At 37.2% G+C, this 20,729-nt stretch overlaps 2 protein-coding genes across 3 annotated transcripts; one reads left to right on the top strand and one right to left on the bottom strand.

Annotated features, from left to right (window-relative positions):
- Positions 1-523: 523 nt before the first annotated feature.
- Positions 524-10,674, bottom strand: DCTN1-p150 (dynactin subunit 1). Of its 2 annotated transcripts, XM_081985901.1 has the most exons (20): positions 10,378-10,674; positions 9,802-9,926; positions 9,675-9,695; positions 9,575-9,604; positions 9,465-9,491; positions 9,291-9,338; positions 8,998-9,172; positions 8,711-8,938; positions 8,375-8,660; positions 8,068-8,324; positions 7,598-7,804; positions 7,338-7,545; positions 5,601-5,890; positions 5,218-5,544; positions 4,876-5,116; positions 4,625-4,821; positions 3,641-4,043; positions 3,338-3,588; positions 948-1,181; positions 524-882 (listed from the first exon to the last, which is right to left on the bottom strand). In XM_081985901.1, the coding sequence occupies exons 1-20, from the start codon at positions 10,549-10,551 to the stop codon at positions 742-744; spliced, it is 3,870 nt and encodes a 1,289-aa protein (XP_081842027.1). In that variant the 5' UTR covers positions 10,552-10,674; the 3' UTR covers positions 524-741. The 2 variants fall into 2 exon arrangements, with proteins under 2 accessions (XP_081842027.1, XP_081842028.1); XM_081985902.1 differs by lacking the exons at positions 9,291-9,338; positions 9,465-9,491; positions 9,575-9,604; positions 9,675-9,695 and having other exon boundaries at positions 10,378-10,673.
- A 28-nt stretch (positions 10,675-10,702) lies between these two features.
- LOC145733197 (proteasome adapter and scaffold protein ECM29) lies at positions 10,703-20,349 on the top strand. Its single transcript, XM_081985882.1, has 29 exons — positions 10,703-10,841; positions 10,899-11,029; positions 11,086-11,471; positions 11,529-11,655; positions 11,708-11,847; positions 11,899-12,162; positions 12,215-12,438; positions 12,491-12,704; positions 12,758-12,974; positions 13,033-13,219; positions 13,280-13,483; positions 13,535-13,681; positions 14,197-14,408; positions 14,461-14,562; positions 14,615-14,858; positions 14,914-14,994; positions 15,046-15,220; positions 15,452-15,740; positions 15,799-15,937; positions 17,657-17,760; positions 17,810-17,931; positions 17,980-18,202; positions 18,402-18,717; positions 18,773-18,958; positions 19,013-19,104; positions 19,158-19,324; positions 19,377-19,654; positions 19,712-19,951; positions 20,005-20,349. The coding sequence occupies exons 1-29, from the start codon at positions 10,817-10,819 to the stop codon at positions 20,202-20,204; spliced, it is 5,436 nt and encodes a 1,811-aa protein (XP_081842008.1). The 5' UTR covers positions 10,703-10,816; the 3' UTR covers positions 20,205-20,349.
- Positions 20,350-20,729: the final 380 nt, after the last annotated feature.

The following is a 20,729-nucleotide window of genomic DNA, read 5'->3' as shown; positions in this document are numbered from 1 at the left end:
AACTTAAATTTGGGAAAACGTGTCCGCCAAAAAGCGGAAGCGGAATTCAAGTTATCACACTTTTTTAACGCCTGTCGTCTGCCCTTTTAGGGCAAGGCCACCCTACTGTTGTGTCGGAACCTTTCTTAACCTTGTCACCCAGGGCAAAAACAAGCAATTAGTCGGCTGGACCTCTGTCTAGTGAGGTGGCGACAGTATTTTGGTCCCGACGTACATTATTAGGCATGTTACGTTATCCGGGCGGTCTCTGAAAGAATGTCAGAAATTCACTCAGATATAATTAAGTACGAGTGCCGGAAAAGCCGTTTTTGGAACGTGGGTAAACTCATTAGGTGGTCCCCGATTGAAAAATGTTTACTTATGTATGATTTACATTATTATTCATGCCAGGTAAGACAGTGCATATTTTGAAAATTTTTTGCTTATTCCAAATCTGCCATCGTATTTGAGACACTCTGTACAATCACCCTATAAAGATTAAACAGTAAATTCGGAAAAGGGTAACATGCAAGGCAAAACGTACTTTTCTTGAATAAATTCCGTTCATTATTTATTTCTTTACTCCATAGAGAACCCAGAAAAATTTCTAAAAATTGTAAGCATATTATTAAATAAGTATAAGGATCACATGGTTTTAGTAAAGCTTGAAATGAATAACATAATAGCTTTAAAAGCTATAGGTTAAGACATATGTGCAGCATTATAGCAATTTGCGCAAATGCTGACAGTAAACTAAAAATCTTAGGATAGGGTGGTTAAAATTTTCTGTAAATCATCGAAATCAAGTTGCAAATTGATTATTTCCGGTTTAACGTTCGTTCCCAATTGAGATTTTGGTATTTTAATGAAACCTAAATCCACTGCTGCGGTTTCGTTCATCGCCTTAAATCGTACAAAAAAAAACGCGAATTAACTCATCCAAAATGTTGATTAAAGGAAAAACTTACTTTGGTCATTTCCTTGGTAGGAAATACTGTAAAATCGGCATCGATTCTGCCCCCGTATTTCCTCTTGACCACTTCTCGCCCTACTTTGTTTTGGAATTGTTCGGCGCGCATTTTTAAAGCGGCAATTCGTTGCCGTTGATCTATAAAATGTTTAGTGAACGCTTCTTTGGTGCTGCCCGGTTTCAGTTTGTAAATTTGCGGGACTACCGGCTTGGCTAATGACATCAGAATTTCCTATAACAAATTATGAAATATTAACTAAAGCTTGGTTCACATGAATCCGGAACATTCGCGGAATGCGGACAGCGGAAATGCCCGTGGAGATGAACGAAAACGATTTTAACACTACGCTAATTGATTTTGTCCAAAGTTCCCTATTTTGTGGGATTCTAAGCACCCTCAACACAAGGATAATAATGCCTTGAAGAAGGCTTGGCTTCAGATTGCCAATCGAATGAAAACAATAGGTATTCGGTACAGTCAGAGAGAAAAGCGCTGTCACAGTTTGAACTGCCAGAAACACAGTTTGAAAAAATCGTCTGTTAAACTCACTTGGAGTGAGAAAATGACAGTTTTAAACACATTTTTGGAATCCTCATTAAATTTCTTATCCAATAACCTAAAAAAAAATCACAAAATTCGGTACAATCAGGGAGAAAAGTGCTGCCAAAGTTTGAACTGCCAGAAACACAGTTTGAAAAGACAGTCAGCGACAAAATCGTCTGTTAAACTCACTTGGAGAGAGAAAATGACAGTTTTAAGCACATTTTTGGAATCCTCATTAAATTTCTTATCCAATAACCTAAAAAAAAATCACAAAATTCGGTACAGTCAGGGAGAAAAGTGCTGCCAAAGTTTGAACTGCCAGAAACACAGTTTGAAAAGACAGTCAGCGACAAAATCGTCTGTTAAACTCACTTGGAGAGAGAAAATGACAGTTTTAAGCACATTTTTGAAATCCTCATTAAGTTTCCTATCTACTAACTTAAAAAAACACTAAAAAATCAAGTATAGTCAGTTAGAAAAACAGTGTCAAAGTTTGAACTGCCAGAAACACAGTTTGAAAGGACAGTCAGAGACAAAATCGCCTGTAAAACCCACTTGGAATGAGAAAATGGCAGTTTTAAGCACATTTTTGGAATCCTCGTTAAATTTCCTATTCAGTTACTTGGAAAAACCGTATAAAATGTGGTACAGTCTGGGAGAAAAGCAGTGTCAAATTTTGAACTAAAAGAAACACAATTCGGAAGGACAGTCAGGGACAAAATCGCTGGTAAAACCCACTTCTAGTCAGAAAATGTTTGATTTAAGTACATTTTTGGAATCCTCATTAAATTTCCTATTCAATAGCCAAAAAAAACAAAAAACATATCGGTACAGTCATGGTGAAAAATGGTGTCACAGTTTAAATTGTTAGAAACACAGTTTGAAAGGACAGTCAAGGACAAAATCGCCTGTAAAACCCATTTGTGGTGTGAAAATGACAGTTTTAAGCACATTTTTGGAATCCTCATTAAATTTTCTATCCAATAGTCTAAAAAAACACTAAAAAATCGAGTATAGTCAGTTAGAAAAACAGTGTCAAAATTTGAACTGCTAGAAACACAGTTTGAAAGGACAGTCAGAGACAAAATCGCCTGTAAAACCCACTTGGAATGAGAAAATGGCAGTTTTAAGCACATTTTTGGAATCCTCGTTAAATTTCCTATTCAGTTACTTGGAAAAACCGTATAAAATGTGGTACAGTCTGGGAGAAAAGCAGTGTCAAATTTTGAACTAAAAGAAACACAATTCGGAAGGACAGTCAGGGACAAAATCGCTGGTAAAACCCACTTCTAGTAAGAAAATGTTTGATTTACGTACATTTTTGGAATCTTCGTTAAATTTCCTATTCAATAGCCAAAAAAAACAAAAAACATATCGGTACAGTCATGGTGAAAAATGGTGTCAAAGTTTGAATTGTTAGAAACACAGTTTGAAAAGACAGTCAAGGACAAAATCGTCTGTAAAACCCATTTGTGGTATGAAAATGACAGTTTTAAGCACATTTTTGGAATCCTCATTAAATTTTCTATCCAATAGTCTAAAAAAACACTAAAAAATCGAGTATAGTCAGTTAGAAAAACAGTGTCAAAATTTGAACTGCTAGAAACACAGTTTGAAAGGACAGTCAAGGACAAAATCGCCTGTAAAACCCACTTGTAGTGCGAAAATGACAGTTTTAAACACATTTTTGGAATCCTTATTAAATTTCCTATGCAATGGCCTAACAAAATATCACTAAATTCGGTACAGTCAGGGAGAAAAGTGCTGCCAAAGTTTGAAAACACAGTCAGCGACAACAGCTACAGACAAACATAAACAATAAGTTTCCAATAACAAGTTATTACCTGTTTTAATGCCGCTCCTTCTTTAAACAAATCCTCGATCAATTCGTCTCGAGTGTTTTTAAACGAAGGTAACGGAACCAATTGGTCTAGTTGTTTTTTCAGTTGGGCGTTTTGCAATTTAATACGTTCGTTGCGTTCCTGATGGAACAGTTTACGCAAATTGTTAATTTCTTGCAAAAGCAATGGGGAATCGCGCACTACTGCTGGTAAACTTGGTCCGAGCGAGGACTGCAATGATGGCATTGTAGATCCTAAATCAATTAGAGTTAGAAAAAAAAAATTTAGAGAGTGGTACTAACTGACCACTGCGGGTTAGCGATGCCTCAGCTTGAGCTCTTTTCGCCAGCAACTTCATTTTTTCCTTCATCTCTCCCTTTTCATTCTCCAAGGAATCAATGTCGGTTTGTAGGTGATCCAAAGTTTCCTCAAACTCCCTCTCTTTCCTCTTATACTGGTTGTGGGCCTCTTCGAGTTTACGCTGCAACTTCTCGATGGTCAGTTCGTAGTCTTTGTTGACGTTGCCCAGCTTTTTCTCGGCCAACTCTTTACGAATCGTCATTTCCGAGAGCTGTTCCTGTTTCTCTTTGAGCAGTTTTTTCAGCTCTTTAATGTCGGACTCTTTGTTTTCCAGCCGACTTGTCAGTGTTTTGGTTTGTTCCAGTTCTTTCTTGATCGATTCGGCTCTAAGTTGAATTGGAGGGGGAGTCTGTAACAATTATTGTAGATCTATTAAGTGTCCGGAGCGTTTGTACACTCGGTTCCACGAAAAGTGGCAGTGACGACATTCACTTTGACGTCATAGTAAAATTCACTTATGTCTTAGACTGTAAAAAAAAAACGATTTTCTGACTGTTTTAGAAAACTTGTTGTCACAAATATGGAAAGGTTTAAGACATTGTAGAGGGTTCTGGCACTGCTTAGAAGGTTCTTAGTAGCATTTAAAGAGAGAGAGAGAGACTTCTAGAGGCCTCTGGCAATTTCAAACAATCAAGGAAAGTTTAAAACATTTGTAAAGGGTTTTCAATAGCATTTAGAGGTCTGTGAAGCTTGCAAAAATGTTTTAGAAGTCTCTGGCACTTTCAAAATGGCCCTGGAAGATTCAAGGTAGTTTTTCAAACTTTTGGAAATATGAAGTCTTGATTATAAAGATTTGTTTCTTTTCACTATACCTAAACGGCATTTTGGAGACAAAACTGGTCGATACAAGATGAATTATCGTTCAGTTTACATGTAACGACAATAATTACGTCACTGCCACTCTGGGACGAACTTTATATGACGTAATACCTTTTCGTCTTTACTTGTTGTAAATTGGAGTTCGTTATCCTGCAAGAATTTTGAGATTGTATTAATTTGGGCCGCAATGAAAGACAGCGACTGTTTAATGCTTTGAGAGGGTCCTAAGTCGTCTTGCTCGTAAACTCGATCAGACGCAGTCATGGCGATTTCCTTCAACTTGTCAGCGGACAAACCTTTTTCGTTCTCTGGAAAAACACCAAATTTTCTGTATAAAAAAAATAAACACAATCAAAACTTGCCTCCGCTTGTTGCCAACACTTGAGTGGCATTTTTCGCAATTTCGTGCATTGTTTTCAGCACTCTGGCGGCATGTTGGAAACACAGATTTAACGTGTCGTACAAATCCTTGTCGAATCCCAACTTGATGACGTTTTGATCGGTCGGAAGACGTCGTTTTGCCTGTTTTAAGTGTTGCTGTAACTGTTCCGATGTGGTGATTACGTGTTGCGCCAATAAACAAACATCGCCCACGTTGGCACTCTGCAAAAATCGTGTTTTTACAATGAGTGACACTTTTTACTTTCTCACGTCAATTTACTGACATTGTAAGCAATAACAGTTGAATGAAACTTAAATTTTACCTCTGACAGACACCTGATGACGCTGGCATCGGTACAAAAACCATCCACTGCACTAGACAATAAACGAAAATAGTCAGAAACCAACTGGTTTTCATTGATTTGATCCTCGGCGCCCAACAGAGCCGGATATAGCGTCTTAAAGTAGTTGAAGCACTTCTCCAAAGGTTCCAACGGCACGTTTTCATCCAACTGGTCTCGTTTCACCAATTCGACGAACGCATCCACGTTTTTCTCTTGCCCTGCCATTTCCGGATACGTAGCGCCCACTTTCAGTAACGCTTCCGGTTTGCAAGCGTTCAACGAGTAGTAGTACTGATGCAACACGCTCTGTAACATAAAACGGTGCAGTAAACCGATCACTGGAAACGTCAGTTGGTATTTACTTGAAGGGCGTAAATGTAAAAACTGATCCGGCATCTAAACGAGTACTGTTCGAGGGCGTGACCCTTTAAAATGCCGGCTCGATCCACTTTCTCGGCCACCGGAAATTTGTCTTTAATTTGACCGAGAAGAATTTCAGATTTGTGGATCAACCGGGGAACGAGCAGCAAAACCAAAACAGCATCGTGATCGCCTCCACGACTCATAAACGATTCCGGCATATAGGAACTCAAGTATTTGATGTGCAGTTGTAGTTGTTGCACGTCTACTCTTCTCAGTTCCAAATCGATGGCTAAATAAGGTTTAGATGACACAACTCCCGTTTTTGTAAGAAAAACGTTAATTTTGTCGTTAACGTTACTATAGTGTGAATATGTATATTACTGGTTACTTAAGAATCATTTTAGAAAAAGTGTCAATTTGGCAACATGGCAGAAAATGTGTATACAGAGTGGTCCAGTTTTAAATGTCAATAATTCACCATTCTATAGCCCGTCAAAAAATAAGTTAACATACATGTCAGTTTCCTGAAAAATGCTTCCCAAGAAAAATACAGTCCATAAATGTTCAGTTTAAAAAATCAGTTTCTTGTCATAACTGTCAGACCGCTGGAGCAATTTTAATCAAATTTAGAACAAACACATGAAATTAATACTTCCATTAATCGAAACAAAAAAGATGGTTTTCATTTTTCTTCTTCATATCACTGGATATTTTTCAAAATTTTCCGTTTTTTTTACTTTTTCAATTTGACAAAATAAGTATCTCTTACAAAACTCTGATTTGAAGTTTTGTTTACGACAAAATTGAGTAATTACGTATAAAGACCCAAAACCAACCCAACCCAACATAAAAATTGTCTTGAAAACGGTGGAAATGTACTTGAGAGGCTTAAAAACTGTCTTTGTAGTCAGATAAGTTGAACAACTTGTGAAAACTGACTTGTAGCCATGAAAAACTACTTTTTCTAAAATTTATTACAACAAATTCACACATTTCAACCTTGAAAATTGACTTGGACACCAAAAAGTGACTCTGAACTAATGAAAAGTGAGATCAAAAGCTTAAATTTTGCATTTGAAGTAAGTTTTCATAATTTAAAATACATTTCAATATTTTAGTCTTCAAACTAGTCTTAAATACAGAATATTGATATTAGATTCATGAAAATTGACTTGAAGACTAACTTTTCAGGTTTTTTTACTTTGCTTTTCATTTTCTTAGAACTCTGAACTATTTTTAGGGGTTTGAAACTGCTTTCAGCTTGAGAAATTGAGTTTTAGGCTTATCTTCACCAAGTTTTTGACATAGCAGACTAAAAAAAACTATTTTTACATTTTTCGTAGGCTTAATTATGCCATTTCATGCTTTGTCAGTATTAATTTGACTTCTAGACGCTTCACTGTACTTTAAGACTGAAAAATCGAATTTTAAACTATTTTTTATAGTAAAAGTTAAGTTTCAGACTCTTCATTGATGAAAGTAAACAATTTTGGCATTAAATGCTACAATATTAGTCTAAAACTTTAATTTTTAGAATAAAATTAGTCTGACTGTCTGACTGTTGGAGCAAAAAAAGATTTTCAAAACCTTAGGAAGCGTTCTTCAGGAAAATTACATAATGTGTGTCAACTTATTTTTTGATGGGCTATCGATTGGTGAATTATTGACATTTAAAACTGACCACCCTGTATATCTATAAATTGGAAAAATAATCCTTACAAGTTCCAGAATTTTACCTTTAGTGTGCGCTTTAGTTTCAATGAAAATCTTTTGGAAATCCACTATTTCGGGTAAAGATTTGACAGGTTTACTCGTTTCCTTCTCCAATTGCTCTTGCAATTGTAGCGACTGATCTTGTAATTGTTGAACCAAACTTCGAAATTTGCTTATGGTGGCCTCGCGATCCGCTATAGTTTCCAGAGCGGCATCCCGATCTCTTATAGCCTAGGAAGTACCGATTAAGTGCAAAATGAGGGAAACAAAACGAAAAAACAACCTCTCGAGTAGCACTCATTGCCATATCAAGTTCTTCGCGTAGATCCGCCTCTAATTCAGCGTTACTCTCCATCAGTTGATCGTTCATGTCCTGCAAAGCTTCCAGTTCGGACACTTCCTCCTGCAGTTTGGCCACTTTGTCTTCTAGAGTCAGTTTCTGTTCTCCTAAAATTACAACCATTTCTTCTGCTCCTAAAGCGGCATCAACCTGAGGAAATTCAATGGGGTGTAAAGTGCCTCAACATTAGTATTACAAAAAGAGAATTTAAGAAATTTTAGGATAATTCAAGAGAATCATGAAGAATGCATATCAAAAGCAACAATTCAGGCAATAGAATTTGGACTGGAAGTTATAATGACTGAATCAATGTTGATTTTAATGTAATTTTCAAGATGTTTTGAGTTGAAAAAACTTGAAAATTTTGAGAACATTATTTGTAAAAGAGAATTACTTTGGAATGACAAGCTTACCTGCTCTTGTAAATCGGCAATTTGTTGTTCCATAGCCTCCACTCTAGCACTCAACTTCTCTTTAGTTTTACCTAGTTCAGTAATTTCCGATTTCTTCTGATCAATATCTTTCAAAAGTTTCTGATATTCATGCTTGTCGTGCGCCGACAAGTCCCGCAATCGAACCAAAGTATCCCTCAGTCGTGCATTTTGTTGTTGGAGCTGTTTGACTTCGTAGGCGCTAATTCCCTGATCATCTGGACCTCCCGAACCTAAAGCTGTATAGAAAATAAGCTAATGCGTAAAAAATGCAAGACAGTGTCGAAACCTTTCTCTTCCATTTCGGTTTTTAAAATTTGCAGATCTAAAGTAACTTCATCCAGTTTTTCCTTGCAAGCCTCCAACTCTGCCTGCAAAGCTTCGGCTTTCTCCTCGGCCATTTCCTTGTCCAAAGTGGCCATTTCCACTGCTTCAGCCAAATCGGCCACCTCTTCCACATGCGCTTCCTTAGCTTCTACAGCCTCTTTGGCTTCCTGTTTGGCTCGTTGTAGTTCGCGTTGCAGACTGTTTTGAGCCTCCATAATTTTCAGTTTGAACTCGATTAATTGTTCCAGCTAAAGCCAAGCAAATAAGCCGGAGAACGCTCGAAACAGGTCACACAGACCTGTATTTTAAGCTTGTCATAGTCCTTCAGCCGCTCCTTGTCCTCCTGACGTCGAATTTTCATAGTTTCAATTTTTTCAGCCAAATCTCGAATTTGCAGATTGCGATTTTCAATTTCCTGTTGCAATTGTAGGTGGCTCAATTTGTCTTCCATAGATGTTATTGGTGTAGGAGTGGCCAACACTGCACCCGGTGTAAATTGCGGTTTAAGAGTTTCGACAAAACCAGTCTAAAAGTTTGTTAAAAAGATTTATAATAATTGTAACATAAAGTTGGTTTGCGGCATACTTCAACGAATGAAGCTCTTTTAGGAGTTTGAGGGACGGGGTCGTTTTCGGGGGCTCTTTCTACAGCCGGTGATGCCAAATGACTCACGCTACCCGCTAATGAGTGTCTACTCCCAGCCAAAGACTGTTTACTGCTTGCTAGTGATTGTCGACTGCTCGCCAATGACATTCTTGAACTGAAGAGATTTATAACTTAATTCGAAGTAGACAAGAATATCTTGGCACTGTTAAAAGTGCAATACTTAAAGTAACCACTGGGTTTCATCATTTCATGCAAAATAGTCTTTAGGATACCTGGATGCAGACAGGGTGGTTAGTCCTTTGGAAGTCTTACGTCGGACACTTACAGCAGCGTAAACAAACAATATGATTCAACAGTAACAATATGATGAATATGAGAGAAATATAGCATAAAAGTCTTATTAAACCATTAAAAATAAGGGCAAAATAAAACAATGTAAGACTTACGGAGTGGGTTGGGGTTTAATTCCAGCACTTCAACAAGCGATGGCGGCAAAAATATAACAAAGGTATTTATAAACCTTGCACATTTTAATAAATACAATAAAACTACTCACACAATCCCTTGAGAAACTTGTCCAGACGTTCTAGTTGCAAAAAAAAACAGAGTGGCTCAATACAGCATTTCTGAACTATACTGTATGTTTTTTTACTTACGCTGTGGTCCCTTGTCCAGAACTTACAGGCCCATAATATTATGTTACAAAGTGAATTGTTATTAATTTGATAATGCCAAAAAAATGTAAGTGAACCTTATAATTGCATAACATGTAATAATACTCACGCTTTGGATCTGGCGATTTTAGAGGCCGGTGGTTCCCCAGTTTTTGACCCAGTGATGGGTTTTCCATCGTCGTCCAGTGGTTGCAGTTGAATTTCCCGGACAAACATTCCATAATTTGGTTCACACTACAATTTATAATATAGAATGCATTAAAATATCAACTCTGATGTTTGAATTGTTACATGTTTGGCCGCTTTCGTTTTTACCCTCCATGGAATGAGGGAACGAATGTGACGTCAGAATGACGTAATTTGACAGTTGGTCAAATTATGGTTTTGCCAAATTACGTCATCATGACGTCACATTCGCTCTGCTCACTCCATGGAAGAAAACAACAAATGGGCCCAAAGAGGGTTATTAAAATGCACCAATTTATGTACTTACAAGTATTAACTTATAATCTAAAGTAGAAAATTCAATAATTTTTACAATAATAATTCTGTCTGGTCCAACCAATAATAATTATAAGTAGGTCTTTGGTATGAGAGTAATTGTAATTGACAACTTTTTGTCAAAGTAAACTTGTTCGAACAGTACTAAATTGGGTATCCACAAGTTTAGGAAATACTTGCTTACCTTAAAATACTCAACTCCCTGTACGCTACCGTCGTTCTTACCCTTCGGCTCGTCCAAAATCACCCCGATCCATTTACCGGGAGCGAAATTGGTCTTTCCTATATAGGCTATCACACCCCGAGTATTTTTATGCGTTAATTCCACTTTTCGACCGACTTTAATTAGATCCGACATTTCGACAGATCACTAAAACGCACACGTTACCCAAAAATTTAACAGGAATGAATTTGTTTTCAAGTTTTTACACAAATACTATGGTATTTTTTTTAACAAACATAAATAATGTTAAAATTATAGGTTATGACACGAATGACGTAAATTTTGACATTTGTCTTGTGACAGTTTTGAGAGAAGAATTGTACATAACCTCAATTTTATTTTCCTTGATTTTAAAATTTGTTTTGAAACTCGAAACAAATATTTTGCAAAGTGTACAGTCATGGCTCAAGTCGCGGACGAATTAAGTAAGTTAACTAAAATATAACAATTTTTGTTGCAGTTTTTTAAAAACATCCTTTTAGTGCTTTTGGAACGAGTTTTTCTTCGTTTAGGCTCAGCAGGAACTGATGACCAACTGGAGAATGTTTTATCCAAATTCCTGGTTCCAGTTTTACTTAAACTGTCCTCGCCTGAAGAAACTGTCCGTAAAAAGGTTATAAACGTTCTTCAGTCACTTCTGTACTTAATAAATGCTTGAGGTTTTTACAGGTGATGGAATTGCTGATTCACGTAAATAAAAGGATTAAAACCAGGCCACTGGTCCAACTACCAGTGGAAGCTTTATTGCGCCAGTATCAGGATCCAGGAGCCTCATCATTTGTAACAAACTTTATAATTATTTACTTAAAATCGGGCTTTCCCAGGTTATCAATTGAAAAACAAGCAGAACTGGTACCTACAATAATAAATGCTTTAAAAAACAAACCCATATCTCATGTGGACAGTTTGTTACTGCTCATAGTGCCCTTGCTTGGTAAAGTTCAGGTGCCCACTGATCCAGAAAAAGTAAAAATTTATTTTGGTTTCAATAACAGTCCTGAAGTGTCCAAACATTTTCTTGATATTCTACTAGATGTAATTCTATTACCTTATAGGTGAGAAGGGGGGTTTCTGGTTTGTTTAAAAAAATAATAATTTTTCTGTTATACCAGTTCACTCAATCTTCAGTCTCAAGACAGTGAATCACAAATTCCAGTTTCAATTCCTTCTGGTATGAGTGAGAATTCTTATAAAAGGGTGACCGTTAACACTCCCTTTAAGCCTGAAGAATTTGAGTCTGTAAGTGGGTTTGGGAAAGTTTAGGTTAGTTTTTTAATTTTCTGTCTGCTAGATTAAACTGGGAGTTATAAAATTTTTGGCTCACGGAATATTTAAGCCTGATGATGTGTTAATCCACTTTGTGGTGGCTGCCTCTGACACTAGATTTGAGGTGGCTAATTTAGCTGATATGGAGTTGAAAAAGATTTTAGGGTGAGTTTTTTTATCAGTCAAAAAAAAAAAATTAAACAATAATTATTGTAGGTTAGTTAACTGGAATTCTCCACTAATTTCTCAGCCACTTTTCCTGCTATTTTTGGGTTGCAAATCAAACAAACCCGGTGAAACTAAAACCCCAGCTAACACAAGAATCCGACTGAAACTTTTGACCTACTTATGTAGAGTACAGGGTGAAGGGTTTGTGTTCCCATTCAGTTTGCAAGTGATTTTTGATAGTTTGTATGGGGAAAACACCAATACAAAATTGAGGGGTTTGGCTCTGAATTTCACAGGGAATTTGATCAGATAGTGAGTATAATTAGGGTTTTTCAATGTAGGTATAAGGCAAATTTGTGTTTAGTTCAGTGGGAGAATCCTTGAAAAAGCTTTCTCCAGTTTTATTGGCTGGTTTAACTAAACTGATCAAACAAGGTGATCCGGAACATCACGGTCAAGCTTATGTGACTATAGGTTTGTTGGCTCAGAAGTTTCCTCAGACAGTATTTGGGGATATTGCGTTATTGGAGTTGTATTTTAATAATTTAGAAGCTGCAGATTCTCAATTGAAAATTCAAGTTAGGGAAGGTAGGCGTAGATGACTGAATTTGGTTTAAAAATTAATTGACGCAAATTACAGGTGTTTTAAACTTGATTCAGGCATACAAATACGACATTTTTCCGGATGATTTAAATAAAGATGGTAGACTGGATATAATTCTAGCCCTTATGAAAGTCAAGTTAAGCTCACCAGACTCTATGGTGAGATTTGCATGCGTCAGAACTTTGACTACAATTTTTCCTCCCGACGATGTTCCTTCGAAATTTTTGTTACTAACAGCAATGGGGGATAAGTATGACAGCTAGAAAGTTGAATTATTTTTGGATTAACGTATGCGAATTCCAGCGAGGAGGACGTGAGACAAGAAGCTTATAAATCAATTTACGGAACTGCGAAATGGCACAATGATTTCGATTTGGCTAAGGCCAGTTCGAAAATGCCGCCATTTAAACAAATGATGACTTATGTACACAGTGAATCCCAAACCATTATGGGAGACAAAAGTAAGATTGTGCGAGTGGGCAATCATTCTTTACCTTTCATACCTAAAGTGTATTTGGAAGTGAGTAGCAATTTTGTTTATCAATCGCAAACTACTCACTGTACTTGTCAATGTTTAGGTTTTGTTGTACTTGCGACTTTGCTTGTTACGTAACACTGACGTTCCACTCACTAGAGATGTGTTCAAACATCCTTGTGAGTACAGCCCTAAAGTGGCTAAATGCATACGAGATACCTTCGAAAATGATGAAAATGCTGTTACTCAGTATGGCAAATTGATAAAACCGCTTCTTTTGGCTCAACCTGGTAATTAAGTGTTTTTTTTGTTTAATTAAGTATTAATCATCTAAACAATTGTTTATTCAGGCTCAGAAGCATTGTCGTGCATGATTGAATTGATCGGATCAATTCCAGCCCTGGATACGTTAATTTCCACCGACATAACGTGGCTCAAAGACCAATTGAGCAACGTAAAAGAAGAGATTAGGGAATTAGTGGCTATTTTATATTCACTGATTGTTGGACGTTTTTCAAGTGCCGATTTTGATGCGGTCGTCAACACTTTAATAGGTAAACTGAAATTTTATCATCGACAACAAAAAATTTGATGAATTTTTACAGAACAAACTGCAAAAAATAATTTGGAAGCTCAGCATGGCGCCTCGCTGGCTATTGGCTGTTGTGTGGAGGCTTACGCTCTGAAATTACGACGTGAAAACGTCATTTTTGATAAACAAAGTGTAGTCAAGGAGTGCGTACACGTTTTAGGTAAGTTTTTGTACAGGGTGATTGTTGAAATGAGTCAAAATACATGAAAGATATCAATCTGAACTCCAGAAACTTTTAATTCATTTTTTGGAAGCTTTCTGGACATTCTGGAAGGTTTTCAAAGCTTCTAAAACCATTACAGCTAGTTCAGTACACTACGCAAGCCTAATTTAACTTAAACAAGGAAAAACTTGTTGTAACAAGTCAAAATAGTTGGAAAATAGCAATCTGAATACTTCTAAGACACTGTAGAATCTTTTAAGCCATTCTGCACCTTTCCTGGAAACTTCTGAGACTTTCTGGAAGGTTTTTGAATTTTTTGTAAGCTTATGAGACGTTCAGAAAGCTTCTGGGTCCTTCTGGAAGGTTTAGAAAGAGTCTGAAATCATTACAGTTAATATTATGCGTGTTTTCCCTAAAATTTGCTTGTTTAATGGTCTAAGAATCACCGAACGACCCTTTTTTACCTTATTCAAGGTAAAAAAAGTTGCTATATAAATGCTAAAATGTTTTAGCTGTATTTCTCAAACATTCTAATCCGCTATTAATGGGAGGGGCTACAACTAGTATCGGACTTATGGGCAGGGTGGTACCTTTACCCTTGGACGATGGTAAAGCACTAGACGACGGCAGTCCTAATGCTAAAAAACCAGCCACTGGAATAACAAAACTAGAATTGGTTGAGACATTATTAAGCATAATGAATAATTCTAAACTGTCTGTCAAAGTGAGTGGTTGTAATAATGTCAATTGGCTTGTGCAGTAGTTTTTTTGTATAGATTCGTGAAAAAGCTGCAAGATCACTGGGTTTATTATGCGTTGGTGAAAGGTTCGTTCACAACAAACTGATTATTGAAGGTTTACTACAAACATCCAAAGATGTAAGCGCTTTAAAATTGAGTTGGACAAAGTAAAAACGTTGCCAAATTGTAGACTAAAGACGTGGAGGTTCATTTCACTATTGGTGAGTCGCTTTTGATGTGCTGTCAAAGCGTAAATTCTCCGGAATCGAGGGATGTTTGGAACGTTGCACCCGAGGAATTTCCCTCTGACTTGCCGGATGACAGACTTGACAACAGTTTGGATTGGTTCTTGGACGAGTTGTTGGCGTTGGCGTCGCAGCCCCACCCGAACACCAAACAAGCTTCCTGCATTTGGCTTTTAGCGGTCTTGAAAGGTTACTTTCTTTTTATCAAACTTTGAACATTGTTTTACTACTGTATTTTTAATAGGTTGCGGCAAAAGAAAACCCATCGAAAATCGCATCCAAATGATCCAAAACGCGTTTATGCGATTCTTATGCGAAAATAATGGTAACTTGGTGACTAGAGAGTCATTCTGTTATTTTAAACTGTAATTTTCAGACATTGTGCAAGATGTCGCTTCTAAAGGTTTATGCGTGATTTACGACTCGTTCAAGTCGGAAGATTTATTGACGGCCCTTGTGAACCAATTGACTTTAGGGACAAGGAATGTAACCCAAGTGACCAGCGATACAAAATTGTTTCAAGAAGGTCAATTAGGCGCCACACCTACAGGGTAAGTCACTTGATTGACTCACAAATAGAGTTGCTAAAGAATAGAAAATGTTAGAAAATATCACATTCCAAGTGATTATTTGATAATTTGGCAACGTTACGTTGTAACGTTAGTTCGTGCGACTACCTTCAAAAATGACAATAATAACAAAAATTATTGGTTCTTTAATGTCAGTAACTAACTAATATTTTGACAGGTTCAAACTTTTAAATAATTGTTTTTTTTTTTTAGAGAAAACTTAACAACATACAAAGAGTTATGTTCTCTGGCGTCCGACTTGAACAAACCGGACCTTATCTACAAATTCATGCACTTGGCCAATCATAATGCGATGTGGAATTCGAAAAAGGGGGCCGCTTTTGGCTTCTCGAGCATTGCGGAGAAATGCCGGAAAGATTTGAAAAAACTGATGCCCGAAATCGTTCCGAAACTCTATCGGTATCAGTTCGATCCCACTCCCAACATTCACGACTCCATGTCGAATATATGGAGAGTTTTGGTGACTGATCCTCAAAACGCTGTAAGTTGCGGTTTTATTTTAGTTTTATCTGTTTATTTATTTTATTTGATTACCATAGCTCGACACTTATTACCATGAAATACTGCAAGACTTGCTGACCAACATGAATTCTTCCCAATATCGCGTAAGGCAAGCTTGCTGTTTGGCACTGCAAGATTTTTTAAAAGGATCCCCGCACCGCACTATACACGATGCAGGTAATGTTTGTCACAGCCCTATAGTGGCAGTGACGTAATAATTGGTTTTCTTTTTTTATTACTTGAACTTGTAAATTGAGTGTGTTGGAAAATGGTTCGTGTATGTTCGGGACAGGCGCCGTCGTTATTTTTGACAGTTTTCTCGAAATGTTTTCAGTTGTGACTTAGTTTTTATTTTCCTAACGAAAAATGCCTCAATGTACGTCAAATATGGAGGAGCTGTCAAATAAGTAAACAGTTGAACACAAACGTCAAACTGTCAAACTTTACCCAGCCTGCTAGTGTAAAGCAGGGTGTAGAATATTAGTTTTCTCTTGCACTAGTCGAAACAAGACATGGTTTTCTTGACAACTAGTTTGACAGCTGTCACGTGCCTATATGAGAAAATTGTGTTCCAGGATTACGTGACAACTGTCATAAACTTTAAAACTGTCAAACTTGCCCACTTTGGACGGGAAGCTCTAAAAATCACAGTACGGAACGGTTTTCTTCTGTTCGAAGCTTCTCGGCCATTATTTTGACAGTTGTCGCGTGAGCGTCTAATTAAACAGTGTACCAGTATCACGTGGTTGCTGTCACAAATGTCAAAGTTTGCTCGACCAAAGCAAGATGCTACCAAAATCAAAGTAAAGTAATTTTTTGAAACAGCTCCTTGATCCATAATTTGACTATTAATAGGTCACTCTGTCTGGGTAAGTAGCGTTCTAATATCACGTGACAACTGCCGTAAACGTCAAAACTGACAAAAAGACTAAAAAGTGCTTAACTTTTGTCAAAACTGTTAAAAAACAGAGTCTAACCCAACTGCCAAAAAAAAACACTGTCTAACCTAACCTAACTATCAAAATACTGTAAAAAAAAAATTAATCTTGAAGGTCACGTGACTCTCCTACAGTCACGTGACGTGATTTTTATAATTATTTGCAAGTGCTGAAGGTTTTCTGAAGGTTTCTATGATTAATTTGGAAGGACTGAACGTCACGTGACCGCATTTAATGTCAGAAATGTTTTACTCTAAACGTCACGTGATTGTTTTTACGTTGGAAATAAATTCCTAAAAGTCACGTGATGATTTTCAATAATAATTGTCGAATCAAATTTTATAGATCACGTGTGACTATTCTTACGGTTAAAATATGGCTTTCTTGCAGTCACGTGACCGTGCTTAAGGCCAAAATGGTAGTTTGTAAAGATCACGTAACTATTTTTGAGCGTCAAATGGGTCACGTATAGCTTCCTATATGACGTACATAGTAAGCTAGGGAGTTAAACGCCAAAACGTGTTATACAGGTGTGGTAAATCCAAAAGCGACCATAGGAAAACCGTGTAATGGACAGAGAAACGTAAGTAATTGCATGCGCGGGAGAAAGACAGAAAACGAAAAAAATATCAAGTAGGCCATATTTTTAACACGCTGTTGCCAAACGCCGTAAGTAAGTTTGTCGAGGGTATTGAATACTTACGGCGTTTGGCAACAGCGCGCTAAAAATATGGCCTACTTGATATTTGTTTCGTTTGCTGTCTTTCTCCCGCGCATGCAATTACCTACGTTTCTCTGTCCGTTACACGGTTTTCCTATGGTCGCTTTTGGATTTACCACACCTGTATAACACCTAACCACACACATAATTAGAATTTGTACTAGAATTCAAAAAACAAACAATATACAGGGTGTTTCGTTTAAAATGAAAGAAATTGGTAACATTTTTTTTTGGTAGTTGATCATTTGGACGAGTTGTGGAATAAACTGTTCCGTGTAATGGACGACCATCATGAAGCTACTAGAATATGCGCAAATCGAACTGCGCGAGTTTTGAGTAAAGTATGTTTTGTTTAAATAGTTAAACAGGGTTTTTACCGACAATTTTTAGTTGTGTATTAGAGGCAGTGACGCTAGTCAGGGCAAGGCCGGTTTAAAAATGATTGAAGTACTCTTGCCTATATTACTGAATACTGGAATAACCCACTCGGTGGCCGAAATCAGGATTATAAGGTTTTTTGCACCCAAACACCACCGAAAGCTTGTAAATGTTGTCTAAAGTTTGCAGACTGTGTCGGAACTAGTCAATTCGGCTGGTGAACAAATTAAACCGTTTCTGTCCAAACTCATCCCCGCTCTACTGCAAGCCACTGGCGAATTAGAGTCCTCAAAACTGTCCTATTTGAGCACCATGATGGGGTCTCAAACCGAAACTCAGGAAGTCATCGATAGTGCTCGCGCTTCTATTGCTAAATCGCATTTTGCCACCGAGACAGTATCTAAGGTAAGCTATTTCATATTTAAGAAGAACAGCAAAAGGAGAAGACAATAGTTTGACCGGTTGTAACACACAGAAGATTTGAAACCAAAAAAAATGGTTTGTTTTACTGAAATAACCGTTAATAAGAGGAGCTATTAAACTAAAACAATCACTTGAAAAGCATTTAAATTACCAGCCATTACAATGTTGTCACTTCTTGTAGAGTTTACGATACGTGGACGCAACCATGCTAGACGATTTAATTCCCAAAGTGGTGGAACTAATGAAATCCACTGTTGGTTTGGGTACTCGAATTGCGTGCGCGCACTTTGTCAACCTGTTAGTGGTGCAATTGGGGTCCGACGTTACCCCCTATTCTGGAAAAATCCTATCAACCCTGGTAAACGGATTAACCGATCGAAATTCGGCCGTTCGAAAACATAACGCCGTTGCTATTGGTCATTTAGTAGGAGTGTGCAAACCGTCCAGTTTGGAAAAGTTGTTTTCCAAACTGCAAATGTGGTACTTTGAGCGAGAAGGTTTGTTGTTTGGGGTTTTGCAGTGTGTGCTTTAGTTATTTGTTTTTTTTTCTAGACGATTCGATTCGTTCTGCTATCGCTCACACGATACAAGCGATAGGAATCCACAATCAGGACGTCATAAAAACCTATTCCACCACCGTTTTACCTTTAGTGTTTTTCGCTACTCACGTGGATAAAAATCCAGAGAATCAAAATACTTTGAATATTTGGCAGGAAATTTGGTCTGAACATAGTCCAGGTAGTGTCTAAATGTACCATTTTTATGACAACTTTTACTTTACTAATTTGATAGGAACTGAAAGTGGGATACGTAACAATATTGAGCCAATTTGCGATATGCTAAAAAAAGCCTTGGAATCTCCTTCCTGGACCTTAAAAGCCCAGGTTAGTTTGTGAAAACCCTGTAAATTGTTGACGTATTAATTTTTAAATTCAAGGCGGCTAACGCTGTTGCCACTGTCGCCAATAAGTTGGGATCGACCATGGAGCTGCAACACAGCAATGCTCTCCTAAAAATTCTTTTGACAGGTCTGACAGGAAAAACGTGGAAAGGGAAAGACAAATTATTGAAAGCTTTGTGCAGCATTTGTTCAAACTGTAACAAGTATTGCTGTTTCTTTCCTATTTGTTGTGACCTACTAACGTACATGTTTTAGAGAGACCCTTAAGAATAACGAAGAAATTACGCCTACTATTATAATTGAGGCGGCATGTAGAGAAGCGAGAAAACAGGAAATTACCTACAAACTCACTGCTTTGGAGTGTTTAGGCGAATTGGTGGCCGCTTTGGATTATGACGCGTTCGAACAAGTGTACGAAATAATTAAATCTGTTTTACACAGCCAGACAGAGAAGGAAGAGGACGACGAAGAAAACACTAAAGAAAACAGAGAGAATCAAATCAGTTTGAAAATTATTGCGTACGAAACTTTAGGTGAAAGTTGCAAAATTTTCCTGGTTTTAGTTTGTTAATTTTGGTTGGAAATTGCAGGTAAAGCATGGCCGGAAAACAGTCCGGAAACCCAAAAAAAATACCGCGATTTATTCGTCAAGCATTGCGTTGAAGCTTTACCTAATGTCACTCGTACAGTTCAAGTAGGAATTGTTTCGGCCCTGTACAATTTCGTTAATAAACTATGTTTACTCCAAAAAGTCACTTTGAGTGAAAGCGAAGCCTCTCAGTTGTCTGGCATAGTAAACGAACTGCTCGCAGCTATTAAATACTCTTTCAGTAAGTTAACGGTTTGGAAAAAAACTCAGAAAACTAACCTAGAATTCACGCAGGCATACCAAAACATACGAGACTGCGGAAAGAAGCCTTAAATACGGTATTTTGCTTGGCCACAAAGCTAAAAGAGTCCGAAAGAGTGGAGGATTTGAAACGATTAACGGAAATGTTTACCGAAGCTTTGACAGATCTATCCACTGACACTCAACCGGAAATTAAGTGTCGCATTCAAGACATTAAACAAATTCTACTTTAAGCGTAAATCACAGCTTGTGATTGGTCAAAAGCTGCTTTTCTTGACCAATCACAAACTGTGGTGAGACTTACACACATGTTGTGGTTTTATGTAGTTTTTAGGCTGTACTTTTGTTTAATTAAATTAACATTTCTAACCTAATAAATTGAGTCTTAAATATGTCCGTTAGTAGGCAACCAGATTTACACCAACTGTCAAGACGTGTTGCCTACCTTCGAAGCTTGGGACTTTTAAATTTTGAAAACTTTGGATGCCTGGAGGCTTATGAGTAACTGAGAATATTATCCTTTAATATGCTCGATTTTCTGTAAAAAAAATTCTTTCAAGAACATAAAAGTAGGATGATGAGGTGAATTTAGTTTTCTTGACAATTGGCGAATGAGGTAAGTATTAAAATCTACAAAGTTTTCATCCAAAATCAAACACTTTCCAATTACTGGACAATATTAGAGGCGCTAATTAAATTATCATTTAACATTTCTTCACACTTTTCTCTCAACAAACCGAGTTTGTCTGTGTCGTAAA

This window comes from Ips typographus, linkage group LG8 (genome assembly GCF_016097725.1).
Source record: "Ips typographus isolate SLU linkage group LG8, UJ_Ityp_2.0, whole genome shotgun sequence".
Taxonomy (NCBI): Eukaryota; Metazoa; Arthropoda; class Insecta; order Coleoptera; family Curculionidae; genus Ips; species Ips typographus.
This window is presented reverse-complemented; position numbering and strand designations above follow the sequence as displayed.